This window comes from Dermacentor albipictus, chromosome 4, assembly GCF_038994185.2.
Source record: "Dermacentor albipictus isolate Rhodes 1998 colony chromosome 4, USDA_Dalb.pri_finalv2, whole genome shotgun sequence".
Classification (NCBI taxonomy): Eukaryota; Metazoa; Arthropoda; class Arachnida; order Ixodida; family Ixodidae; genus Dermacentor; species Dermacentor albipictus.
Window position 1 is genome coordinate 52,855,026 of NC_091824.1, and position 26,547 is coordinate 52,881,572.

Below are 26,547 nucleotides of genomic sequence, written 5' to 3' on the forward strand. Positions count from 1 at the left end.
GTTGTCAAGGTCGATTCCCTGTTCTCAAACCAAGTTCTGGCGGTGTCTTCTAAGGCGAAGTAGACATGCCGCAGCTTCTCGTCGGAGTCCCAGTTGTTGAATGTTGCGATTCGTTCGTAAGTCTCCAGCCATGATTCCGGGTCTTCAGTCGCTGCTCCATGAAAGGTTGGTGGGTCCCGAGGTTGTTGTAGGATAACAGGGGACGCTTGGGCAGCCATTGGGGTTGTCTTGACCACGATCTTCTTTGTCGTCTCAGGTAGAAGTCCGTGCTCTGGGGGCAGTCCTTGCAGTCTGCGGCTAGCACGCTGGTCTTCGGCGATGTTGGTTCTGTCCTCGGGCTTCGGGCTTGGGTTGCGGCTTTGCGGGGGCGTTCGGTACATGAACGCACAAGCACCTCCACCAGATGTCACGTGGTGGTGACGTTGAATAAGACAGTAGCAATACTGTGAACAAGAAAACTAACTTTTATTGGGCGAACCTGTGCCCACAAATCAGGCTACACTTATAGCGCAACGATAGCGGCGAACACGCTCGGCGATCGTCGAAAATCTGATCAGCGGGTCAAGCGCGTCGGCTTTTATAGAGCAGTCGTCGAATCTTCCAGACTAATCGTTCGGACCCGCGTGCCTTCCACAAAGTTCTGCACCATTCGAGTAACGCGATGAAATCAGATAACACAAGGTTCGGCGACAGCAGACAGCCGGGTAGAAGCATCGATAACTTTCCAGAAACGTCGGATACATGCAGGCGCGTCCCTCGCTGCGCGATTACAATTGTTAAGCGGCGACACGTGGTCGCCCGATAAAGATAAGTACACGTGTCACTACCAACATGGTGTGGTGTGGCTATCTATGATCACTGTATAAAACCGGGGCAAACAGCATGTCTAAAAAGTACAAAAGCTGGTATAACTGTAATGAATGACCTGCAGTCATCCGAAATGTGCAAAATTGCAAGAATTGGTCAAACTCAAACAATGCAGAGTTTAAGTAGTCCTGGCACAATTTTTTTATTATGCGTGTGTAGCTGTCATTCAGTTAACTACACTACAAAACTTCAAATTCCTTCTATGCGCAACAAATATTTCCTTAATGCCAACATTTAAACATGTGCCAAAGGCAGTGTGGCCCCATAATCTAGTGACAACATTGCATGGTAGGTCACAAACAAATGATGCATGCTGCAGTTGTTCATCAGTAAGCGATGCCATTATTAGGTCATTGAAAACTGAGCATGTTAGGACCACTATGCAGCACAACATTGGTGTTTCTGTCTTGGTGCACACTGTGGAGTGGGTGCATGTTAAAAACCTCAGGCGATTAAAGTTAAGCCGGAGTTTGCAACTATGGCATGCCTCGTAATCGTATTGTGGTTGTGACTTATAGAATACTAGAATTAAATTAATTTTAATTTAGATGTTTGAGAAGAGGCATAAGAAAATTTATTTAGTGAAGCAAGTCTTAGCACACATAAAGAATCGCTCAAAGCACATGCAGCTTTCAGTGGCATGGTGTGGTCATAAAAGCTGCCATTTGGAACCAGATTAATATAAAAAAATTCAGTCCAAAAGTTAAATGTCAGTGCTCCTTTACATGTAAGCATGAGGGACACATCTTTAAAGGCATCATCTAAATCCTGTGGAAGTATTTATTGGTGAATATCAAATAGCCCTACATCTAAGGAAGTTATAGAGTGTTATGATAACAGGAAGCCACAAGATTTCTGTTGTGCACTCTTCCTATGGAGACAATATAGGGCAGCAACAAAATAGTTGGGTGTAGTGAAGAATTCATTCAAGATTCTTGCCAATTTGGCAGGTTCATTATGACGAGAGATAATGAAGGCCAAGCACGTTGAAATGCATGCCCAAACCTCATCAGCATTGCATCACTTATTTCAAATAACTTCCATTTTGTCATTTTGCCAGATTAAAAGTTCTCAAAAACCTGCTTGACTTGTTTCAAGAACTTTTCGAGAACAGTTTGGTTCTATTCGAATGCAGCATTGTCAGTCTTTAGTGAACTAGACGCATCTTTGCTGATATGCAGTTAGGTAGGTCAAAGCAGATGCTGTCAAAGTGCAAGTGCAAGAGTGTTTGGAGTGGGCATTCCTGGGTTATGTTGCCAAGAAGGGAGTTTTGAGCTTAATGCACACAGCAGCTATAGCATATGAAAACCAGCACTTTACTCATTTTTTAGATACCGCAGGGCTTGCGCTAATGCTGGTCATAGCCTATTATAATTTCTACAATATATTGCGCTTGTCATGGCAACTTATTTTTATTGTCCAACAATATATTCCCTCTGTGTACAATCAACATCTCTGCCAAGGACAACAGAAACAGTATGATTGGAAACTGCAGAATTCTCCATCTGCAGAGGTGGCTGACTGATTGGCGTATTAGATGCTTTGTGAGCTGGCATTGATGTGTAAATCTCAACTCATCTGCAAGCATACAAAATAGGCTTTGGGATACTTTGGGATAATAGGCTGGGATACTAATAGGCCTGTGACATATGGCACATACCCATGAGGACGGATCGGCTAGGATTCCCCATGAATACAACATCAAATAGCTTTATATTCCCACTAACTTGATAATACATAACACTGATATGTAACAAAAATAAACAACAAAGTAACTGAAAAACGAACAGGTCTACTACGATTGAGCCACAAGGGGAAAGAAGGAAACATTTGTGTTAATTGTATGAAGAAAATGTGCCTAAGATGTCATCTTCCCAGCAGCAACAATATGATCATGCACAAACTAGCATTGCTCTTCAGGAACACCCCAGGCTGCTCATACCATTTTCTACAAGATTTGAAGCCCAACAGGCAAAAGGGGTGAATACGTTCAGCATAAAAGAAGAAAGTTATTCTATTCCATATCCTCACATGAAACACACCAATATTGTTACAAGCCATTTTCATACATTGAAGGCATCAGCAATGTGATGAAGACTATTGAAGCACTCATGTTCTTATTTCCATAGCAATACAAATCTACACTTGGTCATATGAAGGTGCATGTGCCAAATTCAACTGTGTACTGTTATGAGGCACATGGAACAGACATTCTAAGGAAGTGAAATATTTGTAATGCAGTTACTTAATTTGTCCAGTCAGAAGAACAATGCGCTAAATACAAAAAAAAACCTACAGTCCCACTATGCAATGCTTTTGCCAAACTATCCAAAACTTCAATGTGTGCAAGTCCACAATGACCAGGAAAAGAAGTAAACAAATTTCTTGAAGATGGAATGAAAAAGAAATGTTGCGACAATTGAGAAATGAGTTATTTGCTTTCTATTGGCACAGGGATAGACAGTTGGTGGGCACAATTTGAACTTGAACTCATGGCAGTGTTGCAGGGGCAAATACCACTCATACTTCCGAGAACCGTCGGTTACAATGCTGAGTTGGAAGGAAAACTTTACAAATACTTCTTCGGAAGTTCAAGCATCTGACCAGTAAGTAGTTGAGCATAACTAGGGGAAATATGATCAATTTCACAAATAGCACCATTCCAAAAGAACTGGCACACTGCATTGATTTCTCAGTACGTGACAACTATTTTTCGAAAAGCCTCTGCGCGCGTTAATACAACCTCAGGCAGCTTAAATCTAGGTCACATGGAATCGAAAAATACAGCAGCGGGTGTAACACTTAAATTTTCTATATCTCGCGAACAGGAGCGAAAACTTCAATTTGAAAAGGTTTGCTCGAAAGGAAAACTCACGGCCGTGACGCTGCTGCCCATCGCCAGTTGTGTGAATTAAAAAAAAAACATCTGCACGATCAATAGACACTTCGTCGATATTTGAAGCAGACCTTAGTGGATATCAAGAAATGTGCACTGGATAAGAGCGAAACATCTACCCGACTGACTGACGGAAGTAAGGCTCACAGGATAAGTTTTCTCTATCTGCACCGATAATGCAGCACGTATTGTGCAATTAAATCGCCCGCAATGCGCAGCAATTACCGCACTCGATTGAAGTCGCCATCGCAGCGACGCGCTATTTATTTCAGGACCACGAAAACAAGGTATTCACCTAAGTACAGCGGCGGTTTACCTGTCGGCAAGCCCCTAACTCGCATATGACGAAAGCAAATCTCACGGAGTCCAAGCCCACGATTGCTCAAGTCAAACTGCGCTCGCACGAATATCGCGCACGTTATACGCTCTCGACACGCACAAAAGCGCGCCAAGCGCGCGCAGAACGTCTTGCAGCCGACACGACGGCAATGGCTCATCTACGTTCGAGAGTAGCTCTTTCAAAAAAGTAAAAACAAGCAACAATGTGACGTCACATCCTGCAAAAAAGAACTGTTCTCCTTTCTCACCTTTTCTCAGCTCACACATGCGCAGCGATCACGGAGCACTCGGGGGCGATGTTCAGGCGAAACCTGCCAGCGTGCAAAATCTCGGAGGCTATGATTGAGTTCCATTGTCTTTCACTTCTAACGACAGATGGCGCCATCGCTTCTTTTACTGACGATGTCTTATGCCCTCGGTCGCCCCAAACGAGTACATGTCCCTATTCATTATGGACGAAGCAAGGGCGCGAAAAGCCGATGCCGAATATTTTGTCGAAGAAATGGCAATCGAACGCTATCACCTAAGGAACCCAAATAAAAGGTATTACTTTCTATATCGAACGCGGGCAACTTACTGACCGATATTCTTCAAAGTTACATTACTCATCATGGCATGGACATTGGATAAACAGACTCGGGGCGTCAGTTTCCAAGTAAGGAGCGACATTTCCCGACGCTTCAAGAGGCTCTTTGTGAGATGTACGTGCTGCGCCGGTGTCTGAGCCGACATTGGTTGGGCTTACTTAACAACCCTGCGTACGCAGGGAATCCACGGAGGCGACAGTGCGCATGCGTAGTACGAAGCCAGAGCCAACGTCGCGCACATGGGGGTCGTGACGAAGTGCCAATCCTTGTGCCACACTCTGTCGCACACACAACACACAAAGGCAAACGGGTTGCCGGTAAGTCCCGCTTAAAGATGGCCGTCGCAGCCGTTGCCAAAGACAGAGATCGGCCTTGCGGATGCTGCTATGCAACGTCCGCAGCTAGTCGGGCTTGTCGCTGTTCATCCGTTGCGGCAGCGCTCTTGGCACGCTTGTGCAATCTGTCGTTCTCAAATAGCTTCTGTCGTCCTTCTGCTGTTTTGTTGGCGTGTTTCAAAGCCACGAATTGTCTTCTTTGTTGATGCAATAGCGATAGCTTGGCCACACCTTCGTCGGTCGACTCCTGCTGCCTCTGTCGCCGAGCTCGTTGTTCGCTGCGCTTGGCGCGACTAATCTCTCTTGTAGACATTTTCGACGACGCTCCCGATTCCCTTTTCACGTTTATTTCACACATACGCCCGCGTGCGTATGTGTAAAATAAAGCGTTTTAGTTGAGCGTCCGCAGCATCTGTACATATGCACACGACACCTATACATATACACATATACACGCGACAGTGCACAGGCTCAATACGCACGAACACGCGCGGTTCCCTTGCATGTGCCCGCAACTTCTGAAAAGCTGCGTAGCATCCGCTGCGGTCTGTGCGGTCTCTGCAGGACGCTCTCGCGTGTCCACGAGAGAGCAATTTCCGATACTGCTGCGCCCGAAGATATGACTCCGGCTTACGGTTTGACTCGGTGGCGGCTGAAATTGGCTACCAAGTTTCAAAAGCTGTCATATACCGGCGCTGAGTAGCACGCTACCGCCTCCTGCGCGTGCAAGTCGCCATTCCCCTTCTCAACGTTTTCCTCCGGCGAAGTATTGCCGTTTTGTGCGTGCACGTGCGCTTCGCTACTTACACACGACCTCGCGCTGCGTACGTGGGTGGTTTGCGAACGCCCAACTAAAACTGCAGTCTATTGACGGAAGTGTGCTGGATCACCTCTACGTTCTTACTAACCCTGAGGAGCCCATTAATTCTCGGGCAAGAATTAATGCGTAATACGCGCAGGTTTGCTTACTACAAAATGAATCACTTGCCAACCTTTTTTCTCCACGGCAGATAATAAATTTGTATGTAACAAATTTAACACCAACAACCGTTCCGTTTAATTTCGTTATATGTGAGCTCGGGTACAATGAATTGGCTGCTGTACCCAACTACTTTTCGCCACACACAATTCTTCACCAAAACAGTCTTCGAACGTGCACCGAGAATGACCAGCTCCGTGAGAAATGTGAGCTCGAACGAGGCAACGGTCGAGCCGCAGGAACAATTCATATCTACCTTCCTCATTTGCGCAATATGTCGTAAAAAGGGTACTGTGGCTGCTGGTGACAGGCCAGTAGTCGAAGCCAAGCCTGCGGACAAATATACATATCAATTCACCTCAGGCGCCACGAAAAAGGCGGTGCCGTTCACGATTAGCATTCAGTTTGTCGCGCAGAATCGCGCTCAGCGACTTCAGCGATTGCCGCAAGAACCGTGACGAGAATGCGGTTAGGGGCCTGGAGAAACACCGCACTCGGAGCGGGAAAGGCGGGGAATTTCAGTTGCAAAACGCGAACGATGGATTTTATTTTTTCAACACGTTCGCGCTGACGCCCTCCATATTTTTTTTTTGTATTCAAGCGGCTTTTCATCTTTTCAATATTTGCACTGGAAAGCGATAAGGCCGTGTGTTGCGTAAGTAGAAAAATGTGTTACTTCTGCTTGACTAGAATACCAGTGCAGGTAGTTTTGCAACGTCACATGGTATGGTAACATTTGTTTCCGCAAGATATATATATATATATATATATAGTATTGCGGAGAGCAAGCGAGGGGAAAAAATCTTCGAGATAGCTTGACTAGATGCATTATCCGCACAGCAAGAGGAGAGCAGAGCGGAAGCACAGTTTTTTTACAAAAGTTCAAACTTAAAGCACTACAACATGCCTAGACATCACGGGTGAGAAAAATAAGAAAAAACAAACAAGATACATAAGGAAGAGACAGAAATACATATACCAAATATATTTTAATGCAGTGCTCAATCTCATATAATATCCTGGAACATGTGCACACATACGACAGAACAAAGCAGGAATATCAGCAGAAGAACACAACGTAAAATAAATTTCATTAGGCAGCCTACAGCGAGCGTTTTTTATCCATAGCGTGCGATTATATAACGTACCCATAAGAAAGAAATAAGAAATGCACTGGCATTTCCGTTAATTTCGTGCTTAAATGCAACAAACAAGATTTGTTAATTAAGTAACTGGAACGCCACTAGATTTCTCCGGAAAGCTTGGGAATTAACATTTCGAAACTGGTGTCACCCTGAGAATTCGTTCAAAGTAGGTGCGCCTTGCGAACTCCACGGCTAAAATTTGTAAACTGCAATATGAGCCATACGGTAATTAGTTAAAACCTTAATCAGTTAATTAGTCGATTATGCATTTCAATTTGTTTGTGCAAGTAATGTCTGCCTCTTCAAGCAGACCAGCTCATGAACTAGAATTGTGTTACCTGCCACAGGCGGCCTATAAAAAAATTTGAAAGTGTGCGCTGAAACACCTCGTGTATTCCCCGCATTACTTGTGCAAGCATAGTGCTTATCACTGTATCAATTCTAGGTGGTCTTCAAACGTATAATGCTAAAAATACATAAAATTACCACTGCACATGAGGAACGCTTTTTTAATGATACCCAGCGTCGGGGCTGCTCTGACGTGCTGAATATAACGCAATGGACAAAGTACAACACGGTTCTCTTGTTTCTGCATAAAGCTTGGAAACCGCTAAAAAAAACACAGAATATGTAAGAAAGAGCGGGTCACGGCAGGCGTCAATAATTGCATGTTCGCGAGTTTTTCTGTCTGAGAGGTGCCAATTTCACAGTTGCTTTCACCAATAAGGAAACGAAAATAGGGGCGCTCTATTTTTTTGCACTTTGGAGGAAGTGCTTCCTTTCCCCCATGTTGGCGGCCTAGGAGATGTCGCTGCCGATTGCTCTTGTGTGACCCTATATATGTCCGTTAGTATCAGTAGCGCTATATATCCCGATAATATTATAAAGCATCATGCTTTTTTATTATTTTTGAAATTAAGGAATCCTTTATAGCTTGACTTCTTGCCTAAGTGCACGCACTGTACTTTGGCAAAAGGAACTGAACAGTCAGTCACATGTAACCGGAGACAAGCTGCACATTTTGAGTTAATATCAAAGTATTTACGTCAAGGAAAGTTTGAAGCTGTAAAGCGCCCTCCTTGTGTTGGAACGTGTATAATTTCTTGGAGTCATTGTGCATACTCATCGCCTCAGAAATAATTCAAGGCAGACAGACGAATCTCCATGAAATTAAATTAAGACGACCTCCTAAATAAGAGACGAGTCGCAAGAAGCCCCATAAATCTTGCGAGAGACGATGAGAAAGGGCAAGTGCCAACGCATATTACTAAGTTGAGTGCTTGCATATTAAGCCAACCTAACATGCTAAGACTGCGGATACGTTTGTACGGGGGCTCGAAGAGCTACAATACTTCAGATGATACTGGCCAAGAGACGCTTGTCTTTCCCGGAACTGGACAACAAAGCCTCTCGACAGGGCAACAATAGTACGCGCCGCGGCATTGTGAGACGAGAGCACAGCGGAACGGAGAGACTGTGGCGAGACATCGTGGCGTCACATCGGTCAGTGTCGCCAGATCCGGGCACTTGAGGATTCAAGCTAAGACGATCGAGGGTGGTCTCTTACGCGCCTTCGAGGGCGCCTTTTATCTTCTCGGAACCGCCGCGCTCGTCTGGCATCGATTTCAATCTCTGAAGAAAACCGTGCAATACTGACGGAGCCTAGAGAACTTGCCCAACACGATTAAGGGAGCGATCGCGCTGTCAAAAATTGCGTGCATGGCCGGATGTACATTTCTGCGTGGTGTGGTTTGCCCTATGAATAATCGGGCAAAAATCTCTGTTAGACCCGCAAGTAGTGTCATTCCCTTACTTAACTAGTGCGCGTAAGATGCGAAGAGCAATCGCTATCGAAAGTTGGAACTACTTTTCTTTGCGCAGTGAGGGTCACTGAAGCGCATCCCGCAGCCTCGACAGCCCTGCACCTCTTCTGCACGACAGTACAGGGATGTGGATATCACGCATCCCTATTGCTGTGTGTCAGTCTTTGGTATCCTTCCCCTTCGCAAGGCGTGTGCGGCTGTCTGAGACGGAGTAAGGCGCATAATTCATTCAGACAGCGCTGACAGGATGCGTTTGCCCCGCACGGTCTCTCATACTTCGGCGCCAGCGCGTCTCCAATCTCGTCGGCGGACGAAGGCAGCCCCCCGCTGTTGTATAAGAAACCGTCCACCCAGACAGACACCAAGGAGGGCTCTTTCAACTCAGGACAACTAACAGCCCTCCGTGAATCGCCGGTGCATAGAGCTTAACACACAGCTTTGGCTCTTGCGAACGGAAAGGTTTCCAGAACAATATTTGCTCAAATCTCTATCACATGGCTGAACAGGCATTTCCGAGTGTTGTGCTTGACATGACGTGTTCAAAAGAGACAACATTTTGTTGTGCCCAACAACGTAACTCTTGTGAACTTACTAAAAAAATTATCAGCCCAAGCCCTCCGTACAGATAGTTAACCAGCGAAGCTGAAACGTACGGCCCTTGTGTTTATGACTGGGTAAATCCTGACGGTTCATTAAAGTAGTTCTCAATTATTGATTGTGTCTTTGTGTTTCCCTCTAATTAATTAAATAATTAATTACGACGACAAACGCGTGAGCTATGACACGAGCGCGTTCGCGCGTTAGCGCCGAGAAGCGCCAACGAGCCAGCTGTGGAAGGTTACGACACTGGAGCCAATACTGACGATAGCCTTTTTTTTTCTGCATGCGGACACGATACAGGGGTTCACTGCATAGTGCTGGCGTTGGGAACTTAGAGGAAACGCATAAATGAAATTTTATTTTGAAAGAGAAACGGTCATTTTATATCACTGTAGTGCGCGTGGAGAGCACTTGAACAGCTAACTATTGTGTAATAGCACATATTTCAAATTCTTCAACGTTAGATTTCGACCATGCACTTATTGCAGGTAATTAATTACCGTGTTCTGCCGCGTAACTAGCTCATTCTTTCTAAATTTTTCTCCGCAAAGCCCGACCTCGCGAGGTAAAGAAGGAGAGGAAGATAAATGTTTGTCTCTCTTCACGAAGGAGAAGAGGCAAAGCGACTGCAGCTTGGTCGAACTCTTGCCCCAAAAACCGAACATCAGCGGAACGAAGAACATTGTTCCTGACCACAGCTATCCTGGGCCCCGTTGACGGTCGTCGCCTGGCCGCTTCTGTTCCCTCCTGGTCCACCTTCATCGTAGGCCGTCGGCGGTTTGATTTGGTGTTCTACGGACGCTCTTTCCAGGCCTCGTGTTGTGGGTTATTGGTCAAGTATCAAGCGGTTTACTTGTTTTTAGTTTTGTTTAGAATTTTCCTCTCATAATCTCGTTGATCTCATAGTGAGTTCCTAATTTCTCCTTCTTCTCCCGGCCAGCGGCCTTTCCTCTGGACGGCCTCCCTTCCCACTAGTGATATCTCTGTAGAGACTTCCTTGCGCAGTGGCATTCATAGCGCTCCAGTTGCCCTAGTGCCGGTCAATGGGGGATTCATCCGAGTGAAGAACCCAAAGGCAATTCAAGAAGAGCTGCAGAAAGCTACCGCACCCTTCCAGAGCATAACCGATGTTCGACAATTTGGCAGTGGGGACATTGTATGTTCTTCGCCGGACCGGACCTGTGTCTCCGACCTTCTAAATTGTGGAATGTTAGTGAATCATCCAGTAAGCCATTTTATTCCTCTTCATCTAGCTTGCGTTAAGGAGCTAGTTGGGGAGTCGACGCGTGTCTGTGTGCTTCCGAGGTGATGCAGGTGTTTTCCACGGCAGGTGCCTTATCCGCCTATTGATGTTCCCGAGTTTCTGAGAATCAAACAGTCCCAGAGAGTCGGTTATTGTCACTTTTGCAGGCGTGACTAGACCGTCAGATATCAAGGCATGACCTCTAATAAACAGGGTTGAAGCACTTCCTCACCACCCACTGCAATGCGTTCAGTGTTGGCGATCTGGCCACATCATTAGGGATGTAGATCAGAGCTTCGGTGCCGCATTTGTGGAGAATGCCACGATGCAAAGACGCGTCCCTCTTAGGCCGAGCGGTGCTGCTTCTGCGAAGGTTCCCAGCCTGCGGACTGTTCTAAATGCCCTGTGAGAGACCAAGGGTTTGAAATTCTACCACTTATAGAACGGAAGCGATGTTCGCGTCGTAAGACTCTGGCTGTTCTGTTAGAGAAATTATGTGGGTACGCTGAAGCTGCTGCACGTCACTCAAAAAACTATGGTTGCATCTCTTGGTGATGTTGTAGCAGCTGCTGTGGAGAAAGCTGTGGCAAAAGCCCTTGACTGTCTTTTTTCCAACCTTTTAAAGGCCATTGGGCAAGTCTTCGGGGCTCAGATGCCATAACTTTTGCAAGTTGTTGCGCGACCAATTGTTGTTTCTGACATTAAAGCTTCTCATTAGAATATAGACAAAGGCCTATCGGCAGAGACCTCGCACCGCAGTACTGACGAAACAGAACCTTCTGCAGTTAATGTCGAACGCCAGCGTGGTAATCGTTGTGAGTCCGGTCCAGAAAACACTGAGAACACGGATTTGAATGATCGAACGTGTAAACGTCGCGCTTCTCCGTATTCCCCTAGAACTACTATCATTGTTAAAGAAAGGCTTAAAAGCGTCAAAATGACAACCTATCAAAGGATGATTTCCTAAAATATAGTGTTTTACAGACGGCAGGTAATACTGCCAGTATAGCGTCAACAAAGGGACCTTAAAAGGGCTACAGTGGAACTGTCCTTCCATTTTTGCTGCTGCCACTGATTTGTTATACCTTTCCGAAGAACTTCCTTCTGATTTGTTTATCTTGCAAAAAACATGAGTATCTACAGATCACACGAGATAACAATAACAAACTATCATAATTTTCGTCTGGATCGCCCTTCTCGTAGAGGGCATTTAGAATTTTTCATCTCATCTAAAATGTATCATAGAGCTAAGATTAGTAACCAGTAATTTTCTGCAGAAAGGGAAGTGCTAGCATTGGACGTAATGCTGCTTGATTGTGCCCCATTTTCGATAGTGAATGTTTATTTTTCTACAGGAGTTATAAATACAGGTGCTCTTGATGCCGCAGTTGCAGCATGCAGAAATATTATAATCATAGCTGGTGATTTCAATTCTCACCATGTATCATGGGGCTATTGGTTCGTTTCTTGTGGCAAACGATTACTAGATTGGACTTCGTCAAACAACCTTAATTGTGTAAATTGGAGAACCCCAACTCTGTATCCGGCAAATCCCGTTCGGTGCTAGACCTCACTTTTTCCAGTTCCGGTTGTGTCATTTGGTCCTGGTCTGCTGTCGCCTCGGCCACAAACAGTGACCACCTTCCAATAATTTTGAAATTGCGTGCCAAATTAAGTTGAGCCGTAAGCATGTCCGCGCATATATTAATTATAGCAAATTTGAAGATTCATTCTGATAAAATTTTAAGAAACAGGGAGGACTAAGTGACGAGGTAAACGCACTTAAGTGTCACGTTATAAGTGACAGTTATACAAAATCCAGATTCATTTAGTTTGCAGTCAACCAAAGGTGGTACTTATTCGTCCTGGTGGAATCCTGACTGTGAACACGAGTAAAGAAGAAGAAAAGCAGCGTGGAAAAAGTTACTGTATAACAAGTGTCCACGTAATTGGAATGACATTAACTTTGTTGCAGCGACGTTCAGGCAGACAGTTGACAAAGCGAAATAAAATTATAATGCAAAACATTACAGTTACCTGTCACAGTCTAGCATTAAAAATCACTATTTAGGTTTCTACGATCTAAAAAGATTGTTTAGGCACCAACAAATGTAGAACCTCTTAGTTTAACTTCCACGAAACTGCATGGTGCATTTAGAGGAGAAGATTGCAAAGGGCTTATAGAGTCAATTCACGTCACTTCTACCCTATCATATGCCGGCACCTGAACAAGCTGATGAATTCACAGCACTCCCATTAGAAGAATTAGCGAAAGTGGTAACGTCACTGCCAGCTTCAGCTCCAGATCCTGATGGCAGAACTACAGCAATGATGTAAATAATATTCGAATTGTCCCCCCAAGATTTGCTTACATTTATAACTTTTTCAATGCAGAATGCGTGGATTTATCCAGATTGGAAAGTTGCCAAAGTAATTCGGCTACTCAAAAAGCAGGGTGATGGATACACAATAGATAACATTAGGCCTATTTCTCTCGCTTCAAATCTTGTAAACTTAATCGAGAGAGTATTGTATGGTCATATCGAAATGTGGAAAGGCGACAACTAAATATTAAGTGAATCTCAAATGGGTTCCGGCCTGACTGCTCAATTTGGTGGGCTCATGTTGGCTTGTAGAATTGAATTCAACTCGTTCACCGCAACAACCAGAACGCGGCCTTAATGACATTAGACATTGCGGAGGCGTATGACAGTGTCGAACACACCATCTTGATCGACAGATTTGAAAGCGTGAATCCCCCACAGTATATAGTTGCATGGATTCGTGATTTCCTGAGTGGACGTACATTTTATTGCTATCAAAACAGTGTTTAATCTCAGTGCTACAAACACACAAGGAGCGTTCCGCAACGCGCAGTACTCTCCCCGATTTTATTTAATATTTCACTCAGTCGTATTCCTACACACCGTGATTAGCAGGTATACGTATACGCTAATGATATTGCATCTTTTTCGCGGTCAAGCGATATACATAGCCTTCGTAAAGCATTGCAGTCGTATTTGAATCAGATTGAAATGTGGCCTAAGAGAATACAAATGTCACTAAACATGAATAAAAGTGCCATCATAATTTTCCCTTTAACTTTCTCCCGTCCGAATAACACTGATGTATGATCAGGAGATAACTCCACAGGTACAATCATTATACAGAAAAGCCTTATTGGCGGACACACATAGAATACATCGCATCTAAAGGAGCACCGACCGTTGGTTTATTACGAAGTGTCAGCAACAGTCATTTTGGAATGCGCAGGGGGACTCTGCTGATGATTTATTGTACGTATGTCCGTCCCCATTTTCGAGTTTCGTCGCGCATTATTTTCTGGAGGTCCTCCTTATAAATTATGCCGTCTCGTTCTTTTAGAACGCGAATCATTACAACTATGTCTTGCCCTTCCAAAATTCGTAGTGAATAATATTCTCCATCATAAAACTCATCTGTCCTCTCTTCAAACTCGATTTCGGATACTGATGGTCCAGACATTAATGAATATCTATGCTTCTCCCGAGATACACGCCTTCTATGTGCTCATTCGAGAGCCGACTGCATTCTTTGCGAATCAATGGTCTCGACTGCATTGACCCCAGGTAATTTTGGTGCAGAAGCTATATAACCATTGCAAGTCTTAATCCATGATGTGGTTTTCCCAAATTTACCTACTGCGACAGTAAGCCTTGAATTCGATAATATATTTCCTAAGAACGCCTTGAGAACCTCCCTATATATACAGTAATAGCCACAGACGCTTCTGTCTGTTGTGAGAAGGCAGGAGTGGGCATTTTTTTTGCTATCAATAATTGGTCTTTCTCTCTTCGACTGCCCGAACTTGCAACAATATTTCAGGCAGAGTTATTGGCTATCATTCTAGCCCTACGAAAACTTTCCTCATCTATTTATTCAGCCGTAATGATAACCGACTCCTTATGTGTTTCTTCTGCTCTAACAGTGCCAGATTCACTTACTATTCTCCGAGAATATAATTCATCTATCCCCCAACATTTACGCCTCATCCATTTGTTATGCGTACCACGACAAATGAGACTCTTTTTAAATGACTCAGTAGACGAACTGGCGGCGGCATTTCTCAGAGGCCCTGTACCGAGGATCCTAAAACCTTCAGCATATATCATGGCTGTAAGATTTTGAAAACCTTCCGTTCAAGAAGAACATGATAAATCATGTGTATTAAATAGCACCCATTTGCAGCACCTTAGATTCCCTTGATACAGTGAGTGGTGTTCAAAAGGAAAATTTGGTTTCATTCACTATAATGCGTTGCCGAATACCAATGCTTAATTTTTATTCCCACAGGTCTAGTTCAGCACCTTCCCCTCGTTGTTTTTTTATTGCAGCGAAGCTGAAACTATGGAACATTTCTTTATAGATTGTCGTAGGTTCGACGTGCGCTGAAAACGACTTCTCGAAGGTCTCCTTCGCCAACTTGGACTGGCCATTAAGCTCCCTGTGATACTGTCTCTTGGGGCGTCGGCACTAGGACACTGCAATAGGAACGTATTTGATGTCATATTTAATTTTGCAAGTGAAACAAAGAGACTGCCACTTTAATTTTATTTTTTTTTACTTTCCTCAATATGAACACAAAAATAACAGCTTCATATTTTAAAATAATACAGCCTGGAAATTAGTATTTATTCAGTATTAATTTATATTTATTTATTAGTATTAGTACGATTAGTATTTATTTATATCATCTTGAAATTGCAAAATTCTATTTAGGTATTTTCCCCGTCTTGGTTACAGCCCCCCGATTTATAGTCGATGCCCCCTAGTGGGTTGAGCCATACCTGTAGGCACCAAACCAAATCAAATCTTAACGAAGGGCAGAATTATATCGCAGTAGAGCGATATAATTTGCCGCACGCGCGCGCGTGTGGTTGTGCGTGCTATATTGCATATCGTTAATTCTATAGTCCCCGGTCATTAAACTCTGATTTCAGTTTACAGCGCAGCTATCGTTTAGCAATATTCGCGTTCCGGGTGGGTATCTTTATTTATTTACCCATATTTATTAAGAATGACAAGATGTTGGCATTCCACGGGTGTTTAATTCTGGAGGGATGTCGATATTTAACTGAAGCTTCACTCAAAGGCAAGCGAGTCGGAAAGCCTGGGCAGGGACACGTGCCGGCGCGGGAGCCATCGGCGCCAAACTCAGGGTCATTAGCACCGCCGAAGGGCTGCATATAGCACGTTACCGAAACGTAACACGCGGGAAGTGTATGTAAACGTCGTTATAGGCCATTAGCAACGCTCCCGAGGCACCCCGTGAAGTGTGACTGAACACTCCCGCGGGATCCCTCCCTCCCTCCCCCCCCCCCCCCCCCCCGAAGCGTCGCTTCCGCAGCGATGTCCACTATTTAGGGGAGCTTTCTCCCTACTTTCCGATGGCAGGAGATTGCATGGCGCAGCCACAGTAAGTAAAGGCACGATGGGAGCGTACCAGACGACACTGTGCAGACAAAGCCTCGGCAAGGGAAAGTTTTGCAGATTCGCGAGCTCGCGGTCTGCCTGCAAGCGCTGCTTTGGAACGGAGGATGCTAAACAGTGAGGGAGACAGATCGCAGAGCTTCCTTATTTTTTTCAACGTCCCTTCCTCTTTGTCGAGGGTTATTAGCATATTTCCCCCGACACGGCCATTTACCGATACATACGTTGTAATGCAGAGCCCTGTCCGCTACTTTCTACAGGCCTACGCACCATACTTACTGCCGCGAGAAATAGTGACTGTGCCGGGAAAACCAGGGGGAAAAAGTTCATAATTTTTCCCGCATTTTAGGGCGCCTTCCCCATCCTCGGCGTATTTTTGTATGCCGGATGATTTGCAGGCAACTCAAAGCGTGGCTCTGGTTTGGGGGCGCGGGGATCTGGGTTTGCCCGAGGCGTTTTACGTGCTATCTCCTGGTATGGCTCAACCTTCCTCGAATAATGCAGTATAGGTTGGGGAGCGGTGCCTTGCCGTTTATGCGAACGCCACGCAAGTCCCGAGAGTTTATCCCAAAAGTTATCACGCGGAGCCACGCAGTTTGCCGACGCGTTGTTTGATTTTCTATTTGAAGCTTTGCCGGCCTGTGGGCCCTGGATGCACTAAACTTTTGCGCCACGCTCGGGGAGAGGCCTGTAGTGCGACCCGCCTTGTGCGCTCGAAGTAATCGTTAGCCAGCATAATTTATCGAAACTCTGAGTGCAGTGGTATGCGTATGCGTACTTGCCACGCTGAGTTTAAATCCGGCATGCACCAATGATAAGTGCGAAAGATAGCGTCGCAAGCGCCGTGAATTTACAGAGTCATGCAATCTCAGTGTACATACGTAATCAGCAACAATCCTAACGCTGTGTTTGTGCTTCTTTTGCTTTTAGAGGCAGTAAAAAAGCGGGTGACAAGCATGGTGACACCAACACGTATGCTTGTGCGAATATATACTTTTTGAATTAAGGTGAAGTCAAAGAGAGTGTTAATTAGCGTCAAATAATTTCGAAGTGAACAATTCAAATAGTTGTGGGATTTTTATAAAACCTTGACACAAGTGTCTAAAGTGGACAAATATAAAAAAGTTGGTGCTTTAGTTGTCAGAAATGAGACAGGTATATCTCTGGGGAGAGCTTATTTTAAAAAATGCTGCTGTTCAGATATATGGATGCAGAAACGCAAGTTCAACATTTCTTATGACTCCAGCAATAAAATAAATTTGTTTACTGGCCGTTACTCACTGGTGCCCTTCAGTTTGCTTAAAAAAATTTTGGTGATTGAGGTTGCGAGAGCGTTTTGCATTTACCCGCTGTGCGTCGTCGCGATGTTGTGTATTGCGACGCAGGTAGTTTATGTTGTGTGGCAAAATTCAACTTGATGCCTGACTACCTGTGATTTTAACCATTTTTTTCTGTAAATGCTAAGACAAACTTAGTGGGCATGTCTGCAACTATTGCGGTCCTCAGTCTAGCCCACGTGCACGATATCGGACCCGGTCACCGATAAGCGTCAAACTTCCCCCGGTGGTTTACCATCGACCACCGTGCCTGCCTTGGCTTTTAGGCTTTACGAGCACTGTTCAACCGGATGACCACAACCAAAGTTACGATTTAGTGCCATGTGATTGTAAATATATTCGCAGAGGCAGTAAGACTCTAGGCAAGCCGAAAAACCATCTCGCCAGCGGAACCGAGGGTGCGGGGTACAAGCTGAACGGCGCTATCTTCACAGCGGGAATGTATAAGCGATATCGCGCATGGAGATGTCAGAAAAATTGAGCTAAACAACTTAAAGGGTCCCAAAGTTGTACGTACAACTCGAATCGTTTTTTTTATTATTATTTAGTGGTAGAACTGCGTTGCCGGTTACATGCGAACTTCAAATTGAGGAGTGGCTTCGCAGCAGCGCACATTTCAACTTGAGGTATGGTTTCACTGCAGAGCGACTCATCTTGTCGTGAAACCATCTTTAGGAAGAAATTGTCCATGAGTGTCGTCGAAGCGGCAGGGAGCACAGCCGGTGAGCGAAGATGCGACGAGGACGATGTTTTTACAAATATTCAGCGGTTGTTTGCACAATTTCCCGTTGGTTATCCACCCATATGCTTCATATTTTTCGGGGTGTTGTTATCGGGGGTGACGCTTATAAGCGGAAGTATACGTATGTTCCTTCGTTATGAGTATATCGTAAACTCCCATTACAAATTGGAACCTTAGCGAATACCGAGTAGCATAATATTTGGTACAATATTCGGAAATATTGGATATTTGCAATAACCTACGAACATGCAATACTGAAAATATTCAGCAGAATATAATTCCAAATTTTAGACACTACACACGTGTGAACTCTTATCAGATCTTTACCTCACAACTTGAAAGACTGCGCACGTCGTAATAGATCAAGTGACATGCACTCAGAAAAAATGAGGTCACTGTGACGGGAAATAAATCAAAGAAACCGTGCTTATCGAAGAGTAGGCGCAATTTGGGCCATTTTGAGTTATTGAACTTTGACCGGCGTCTACAAGCATATTCAGATTTCAACTCCATCGAAGTACGCTACCGGGGCCGGGAAATACACCCATTAATTTGCGTAGAAAACGAGACAAAATTTGGACATGGGTTCAAACAAGTCTTTGCGATTTCCAAAACCTGCCATAGTTGTTCCATCAAAAATAGCATCGTTATGCCACAAATTGGGTAATCATAAAAATTGGAACAAGTGCTCTGTCCGCAAGACAGCAAGTACCTTTAGACGCTGTATAAGTGCTCACCTCCATAAGCCCATTCCATTTTAAAATATATGCGGAGATGCACTTATCCAAGAAGAAGTGAACAGCCAGCCACAGCAATCTACTTATTTCTGCAACAACGCTGTCGGTTGCCCGGTTATGGGAGTGCACTTGAGTGTCGTACACTTCCATTGATAATATAAGGAGCATAGGGTTGGGCACCGATTTTATTGCTGTCCAATCCCCTATTTCTGTCCCGTATTTTATTGCGGATATCTACTGCAGCACTGAGCAACAGCAGTAAAAAGTAGGCCTCGGTTATTGGCAGTTTCAGTTTATCTGCGAAAATAAATGTCGTAAGCTTATCAATGCGAAGGTTTATTTCATAAAATATATTATATGCTTGATGATGATGGCATGTCGGGTGGGTTATTAAATTTCTGTCTACGCACTACTTATATCTAGCTAGGATATTTAGGCAGGAAAGAATACTGTTTGAGGCGCCTATAACTGGCATTTAGGGCACATATAGGCTCCAGATACTGTACTTTAGTAATGTACAGGCTCAATCAATGAGAACTTCCGCCTTGAATCTGAGAAGTTCACTTCATTTTTCGATAAAATGAAATCACGCAAGTTGCCCGCTTTACAAGTTTTATCCGAAAGTGTAGTCCTCAGAAACGTTGCGAACGCAGTGACAAATAAGCACCATAACAATGTTCTCCGGTTTCGTGTTGAGTCATTTTAGAGTGCGGTTCTTAGGCATCCGCTCCTGGGTTGAGCGTCGGCGTAACCATGCGAATTCGCTCGTGCCACTGCTCACGCGTTCGTCGTTGCCGTCTTCCACTGCTGGATCCAATCCCGCTCACCATGCCAGCGTTCCCATACGGGCCCTTCCCTCTGCGAAGGCGCTGGCAGCACTGGTCCACTCATTGCCACTCGGTGCGGTGATTTTGGTCTCAAATTCTTTGGCTCAATATATCGCGAAATGAAAACACGTACAAAGCTGCGCTTAAATTTCGCATTAGGCAGTATGCTAATCACTGGACATTTTGTTTCCCTTAGTATTAGCTAGCATGCGGAAAAGGAAGGGTTAACAATCCCTTCAAGGTAGGGGCACATAGGGACGTTCGGTAATCCAATGGCCTAACTATTTCAAAATGTTCGCTGGTCAGAAACGTTGATAGCTCTTTCAGTACTGAAAAAGTGGATATTTTTTCCAAGACAGATTGAAATTTCGATTTAAGTCTATCAGCCAGTCTATCTCTCTCTCTTTGTGTGTGTGCGTGCGTGCGTGCGTTCGTGCGTGCGTGTAGCTTTCAATGTGGGACTCATTACGGACGTCACGAACGTGTGACTGATAGAGTTAAATCACAAGTTCAGTGTGTGTATATATATATATATATATATATATATATATATATATATATATATATATATATATATATATATATATATATATATATATATATATATATATATATATATATATATATATATATATATATATATATATATATATATATATAACGTCGAAGTTGGTGGTGTTCTTTAAAAAATAACTCTTGTTGTGGTGTCGACGTCCTGGCGGGAGACCGGCCTTTCTCCGGCCGGAAAACAAAATGTATAGAGACTCTTTTTGCACCACCTTCCACGCGTGGCGAAAAATAAACAGAAACTGTGTGAGAGAGAGAGTAAGAGAAGAAAGCCAAAGATGTATGTAAATGCCGATTGATCAGTTTGTGTATGAAGAGCGTAACCAGGGAGCGATTTTAGATACGAGGACCGCAGGTTTGGCTAAGCGGGCAGAGGCAACACAAAAAGTGGTTCCCAGTAAAAAAAACGTCTACAAGATCAGCGCACGCGTTTCCGTTTGTTGTCTGCAGGACCTTTCGTGGTTTCTTAGTGTCTTTGATGTTGCGCTGCTATGCACGAGCTCATGGTACCAAAAACCGGCCATGGTGGCTGCAGTTCGATGGGGGCCAAATGCTAAAGCACCCGTCTACTTAGATTTCGTTTTACGTTAAAGAACCCCAGGTTGTCAAAATTCGGCGTGCCCGATAAGCATATCGTGGTTTAGGCACGTAAAGCCTTCTCTCCCCTTGCCCCCCTCCACAAAAAAAAACGACTACTGCAGTTTGCGGTGGTGGACTACCTACCGCCACAGCGCCCGTGAAGAAGGTAAAATGACCGTAAGCCGGCTGTAGTTCATGCCGCTGGTGCGGTACTTGTGCGCTACACATTTTTTATGAGTGGTTTAATGGAGTTCCCACATTAACCGCCTCTTCTTTTAAGTTTCGAAGGCGTAAAACATGAGCTGTGAAAACGAACATTGCTATTTAAAGAGTTATACACCCTAATTGTAGTTTTCTAATTTATTAGCAGGTGTAGGAACGTTATTTGGTATTGAGAAAACAGAGGTTTATGTGGAGGATGCATAATTTGAGTTTGACAAGAACAGGATTGGACATTTTTGTTGGTATACAAGTAGGCTTATGTAAGAATCGTATCTGTGGCATCAAGATTGAATACAATATTGTTACGCGAACGAGGGATTAAACACTGAAGGTTATTTACAACGTAGATTTACAAAGTAACTGCAGCGGTCTAGTTGAGCCAACAGCTTCAGATCCAGGAGCAGTTCGTGTTCTTCTTCGGGGGGCCGGTGCGTATCGTCCAAAAGGAGCACGCAATATGCATATACATAGCATTATACCCGGTGGCAGAAGCACCGTGTCGGTGCTTCTAAATATTCGTGTCAACAGGAGAGCAATAGAGCTTGAGGCGCACGACATGCACTACGTCAGTGGAATGCACGGCAGATGAGGCATTAGCGTTGAATTGGGCGATATCATACGCAACTCGAGTAACGGCACGCAGCAATTGGTATGGGCAGCTGTACCGAGAAAGGAGTTTTTCTGACAGCACAAAGTAGGGGACCACAGCCATATCAGAGATGAAAGCGAAAAGTGCGCGTCTCTGTATCGACGAACGTACAAAGGTCTTTGGTTCTCTTGGGAGGTCAGGGGCAAGCATGGGCAATTTTGCGTGCTTGGGCTGCCCTGGTGATGACGTCAAGGGAATATTCGCTGGGCTCTGCTGCAGTGGACGGAAGGGGTGTGCGCAGTGGCAGTGTGTAATGTGGATTTTCTGCTTAACAATTGAAAGAACGGGGCATAACCAGCTGTGTCCTGGGGCGAAGAATTGTATGCGGATGTGGCACAGCGTAGAGCAAGGTCCCAAGCAGTACGGTCGAATGAGACATACTTTGCAAGCATATCCGTCAGTTTTTTTATTGAGACCCCAGTGAGATCACCAGTTTGTGGATGGTAAGACGTAGTCACTTTGTACTTGGTTGAGCATGGCTTCTGCATGTCGGTGATAAATTTTGAATATCCGGCCACGGTCAGCGAGCAGTTGGCGTGGAGCTCCACGCTGCAAAATCAAGTCGTGTAGAACAAAATCGGTGATATCGATGGCGCAACTTATTAGAAGCGCTCTGGTGCGTAGCGCTTGGCGTAATCGGTCGCCACGGCGACCCACTTGTTGCCAGACGTTGGTAGAGGGAAATGGCTAATTGAGGGCAAGCCCACGCGAAAGAACTCTGACGGAACGTCGAGCTGTTCAAGGCAACCAACATGGAGCGTCGATGGTTTTTTTCGGCGCTGGCATTTCTCACATGCCACAACTTCTTTTCGAATGGAGCGGGAATGGCCTGGCCAAAATAAGGATAGGCGAATCCGGTCGTAAGTGTGCGAAAGGCCGAGATGACCGGTGGTTAGTAAGTCGTGAAACTGCTGACCGGAGGTGTTTAGAAATGATGAGGAGCAGGGCAGTACAACTGGGGTTAACGTTGTGGCGGTATGATATAATCCCGGAGAACAAACAAGTGAACGGACGAATCGGAAAACGAACATTCCAAGCGATCAATCATGGCGCGCAAGGTGGCATTACGGCGTTGCGAGTCAATGACGTTGAACAGTTGAGAGACGGAGAAAAAGCGAGCGTTAATATTGGTGTCAGCAATGGCGAGTGGTTCGTCCACTGGGTAACATGACAAACAGTTGGGGTCTAGGTGGGGGTGGCCCAGCTTGTACACTACTATATATGAACATTCTTGTAGCCATATACCCCAGGGGTCAAGCCGGCAGATAGGATACTTGAATGACGAAAGCCAGCAGAGCGCGTGACGGTACGTGATTACAGGGAAGTGAGTGGCATACAAATAGGGGTGAAATTTGGATACTGCCAAGAGGAGAGCCAGGTATTCACGCTCTGTAATCAAATATTTGCGCTACGCATGCTGCGAGGAGTCGGCTAAAGTAGGCGAGGAAACGATCTTGTCCCCGTTGGGCTGAGACGGCTCCAACCCCGTGACCAGTCGCAGAGGACGGGTCAAAGTGGGCCAGTATAGGTGGCGTGCTTCAGATAGTAGTTAGGTGGGAAAACGCGGCAGTTGGAGCTGGACCCAACGTTAGTGGCACAGCCTTCTTAAGAAGATCAGTAAGTGGTCAGGCAATCGCTGCGAAATCATCAGCAACCGTCGGAAGCAGGAACAAAGTCCTACAAAATGTCAGAGGTCTACAAAAAAACAGGGAAGGACATGGCAGCAGGGATTTTCGCCGGATTAGGTAGACTAAAGAATAGGGAAAAATAAATCGTTTTCAATGTCGCTACACCAACGAAATGGTGACATTTGAAAAGCGCAAAGCAGAGTGCCTAGCTTTTTGCATAAAAACCCAATACGCATTTTCCAGTTGAAGTGCTGATCTAGTACAACGCCTAGATATGTGAGGTTACTCACTCTTTCTATGGGTTGTCTCTCAGCCAGAAGCACACATGAGTTCAGTGCAATAGCTATCTATGAAGAATTATTCACCATATATTTTGTCTTTTGAAGGTTAAGAGCAGTATATTGGAGTGAAACCAATTACAGATTAACATAATTTTTTCGTTAGCTGAACGAAAAGCTTCAGCTATGCACTCATTTGGGCAAATTAGAGCGGTGACTTCAGCATAAATGACAGGAGTGAAGTTATGTAATATTAATGGGTGGTCATTCATATATAGTGAAAATAAAATGGGTCCCAACACTGATGCCTGGGGAACTCCCAGTGTTATTGATGAAAATTCTGACTTGTTATTGCAAAGACGGACCGCTTGTCTATTCATAAGGTAGCTTCGAAAAGCATTCCAGACACAGGCGAAGAAAGCCTGCTTCGACTGAATGGGAATCTATGATTTGTTCATTCTCAAGCTCGCCGTACTTAAAACATCAGCAAGGTTACAACAACACACATCGAAGCGTTTATTCAAGCTGTCACCACAGCTACTACATGCTACTCGGCACACCTCTTACGGAACGTGATGCATGGTTTTCTGTTCCTGAAGCGAAGGCTCGTGAAGAAACAGGCTCTGTCGAAACTTTGCTTGCGGAACGCTTTTTCGTTTAATTGAACTATGCGAAATGATAACGGACAACCGCGAAGCGATGGAGGCTGCTTTGAATGCGGAATGTGCCGAGTCCCGTCACAGGCGGCCGACCATACAAGGGGTTGGCTGCGATTACGACGGCGCTTTGCCGGTGACGCAAATTGAATCTTGCCTATGGTCAATGCGCCGTCTTGGGAAATCAACGGTAACAATGAGATGGGTCAGCGTCTTTTGTGTATTGATCTATGCTTATGGTTTGACTCCCAACTTCACCCTCTCCTGTCCCTCGCACACTCCTCTTTTCTAAATAGTCTATCTGGCTTTGGATTCGGAGAGAGTGTCTACGTGTGCGCTTGCACTAGGCTAACAGGACTATACGCAGGACTTCAAAAGCATGCAGAGAGTCATAAGGATGAAGCAAAGCTGAAGATTTTTGCCTAAGCTACTCTGAAATGACTCCGCATAGAATGATAAAATCAGCGATGAAGACTAGATCAAAAATAAAGAAAGAAATATACTGTAGAAGGATCGACATTTGGGCGAGTTGGTACTGGTTGAACATCTTGAGGGGGCAGCGCAAAAAGCCGATGACAGAAAGCAAGAACACACAGGACAGCGCTATCAGCGCTGTCCTGTGTGTTCCTGCCTTCTGTCATCGTCTTTTTGCGCTTCTCCCTCAAGATGTTCAAAGAAAGAAAGCTGGGAAAGCTGATTACAGAAATTGCTAGCATCGATTACCTAAAATAGGCCATCATGTTTCTTTTCAAGGATCAGATGATGATGATATGTGGTGTTTTGTGGCGCAAGGGCCAGGCTTGGCCAAAGAGCGCCATGACAAGTGGTGATGTTGACGATGTATTGTGGAAGATGTAACTTGGCTGTAAAGTGGCCTAAAAATAGTCGCTGTAGAGTGCGGAAAATCTACTTGCTATAAAATTATGGCGATGACAGATGACGAATACTATGAACATTAAAATCCATCGTAAAAGAATGATGCAGAATAGAAAATATATGAGATGGTAAAAAATGAGTTCATGAGAGTGGCTTGTTGGGCTAGTTGGTACATGGTTACGCTAGGAGAATGCCAGCAAACTTTAGAGCAGGAAAAAATCGAGAGGCAGAACAAAGACAAAGAGACAGGAAGGTGGCTGGACTAACAACTGAACTTTATTCATGAAAACAACGTCCCCCAAGTCCGTACTGAACATGCGCAGGCACAACAAAACAAAAACACGGTCAACACCTTATCTATACACGTCTACAGTTATCAAGAAATAAAAGCTTTTATTTCTTGATAACTGTAGACGTGTATAGATAAGGTGTTGACCGTGTTTTTGTTTTGTTGTGCCTGCGCATGTTCAGTACGGACTTGGGGGACGTTGTTTTCATGAATAAAGTTCAGTTGTTAGTCCAGCCACCTTCCTGTCTCTTTGTCTTTGTTCTGCCTCTCGATTTTTTCCTGCTCTAAAGTTTGCTGGCATTCTCCTAGCATAATGGTAAAAAATGTCTGCAGCACTGTTGCCTCGCCAGAGCCCTTGAAACACAAGGGCCTAGAGGCACGTGCTACACGAAAGAACTATCACAGCGCCATCCTCTGAAAAGAGGACACGCTACGAACATGTGGGGCTAATAACATGCAACACAACATCTTTCAGATAACTTAGGACTGCGTTAGTGTCGAAGAGCGGTTCTGGGCCGAGTAACATTACAGGATCAAGGGGAATATGCTGCCGGTATGCTAACGGAAAATGTTTCTTTCTGTCAAATTCGGCTTTCCGACACTCCAGGAGGACATGGAGGACGGTCAGCCTCTCTCCGCATCTCCCACAGGCTGGAGGCTCACTTCCGGTGAGTAGGAAATAATGGGTGCCAAACGTGTATCCTATTCTGAGACGACAGAATAGGACATCTGTTCGGCGCGATTTTGTAGTAGACGGCCAAAATCCTAACTGTGGTTTTATCAGGTGGAGCTTATTATCCGTTTCCGCATCCCACATGTGTTGCCAGTGATCTCGCAGCCTCCTTCGCAAGAAAGGCCTCAGATCTGTGACAGGCAC

The 26,547-nt window shown here is 44.8% G+C and overlaps 1 protein-coding gene across 25 annotated transcripts in view; it reads right to left on the reverse strand.

Moving 5' to 3' along the window:
* Positions 1-26,547, reverse strand: part of LOC135909148 (uncharacterized) — a 758,332-nt gene that overhangs the window by 362,606 nt on the left and 369,179 nt on the right. For 4 of the 25 annotated variants that reach the window (XR_011513884.1, XR_010566598.1, XM_070536948.1 and 1 more), the window contains one exon: positions 15,148-15,334. The exons of the other annotated variants lie outside the window; for them this stretch is intronic. Coding sequence is in view for 2 of the 4 variants with exons in the window: in XM_070536949.1 (XP_070393050.1) it covers positions 15,289-15,334 (46 nt within the window). In the remaining 2 variants the exon portion in view is untranslated. Of the gene's footprint in view, positions 1-15,147; positions 15,335-26,547 lie in introns of those variants that run through there. 25 annotated transcript variants of the gene reach the window in all.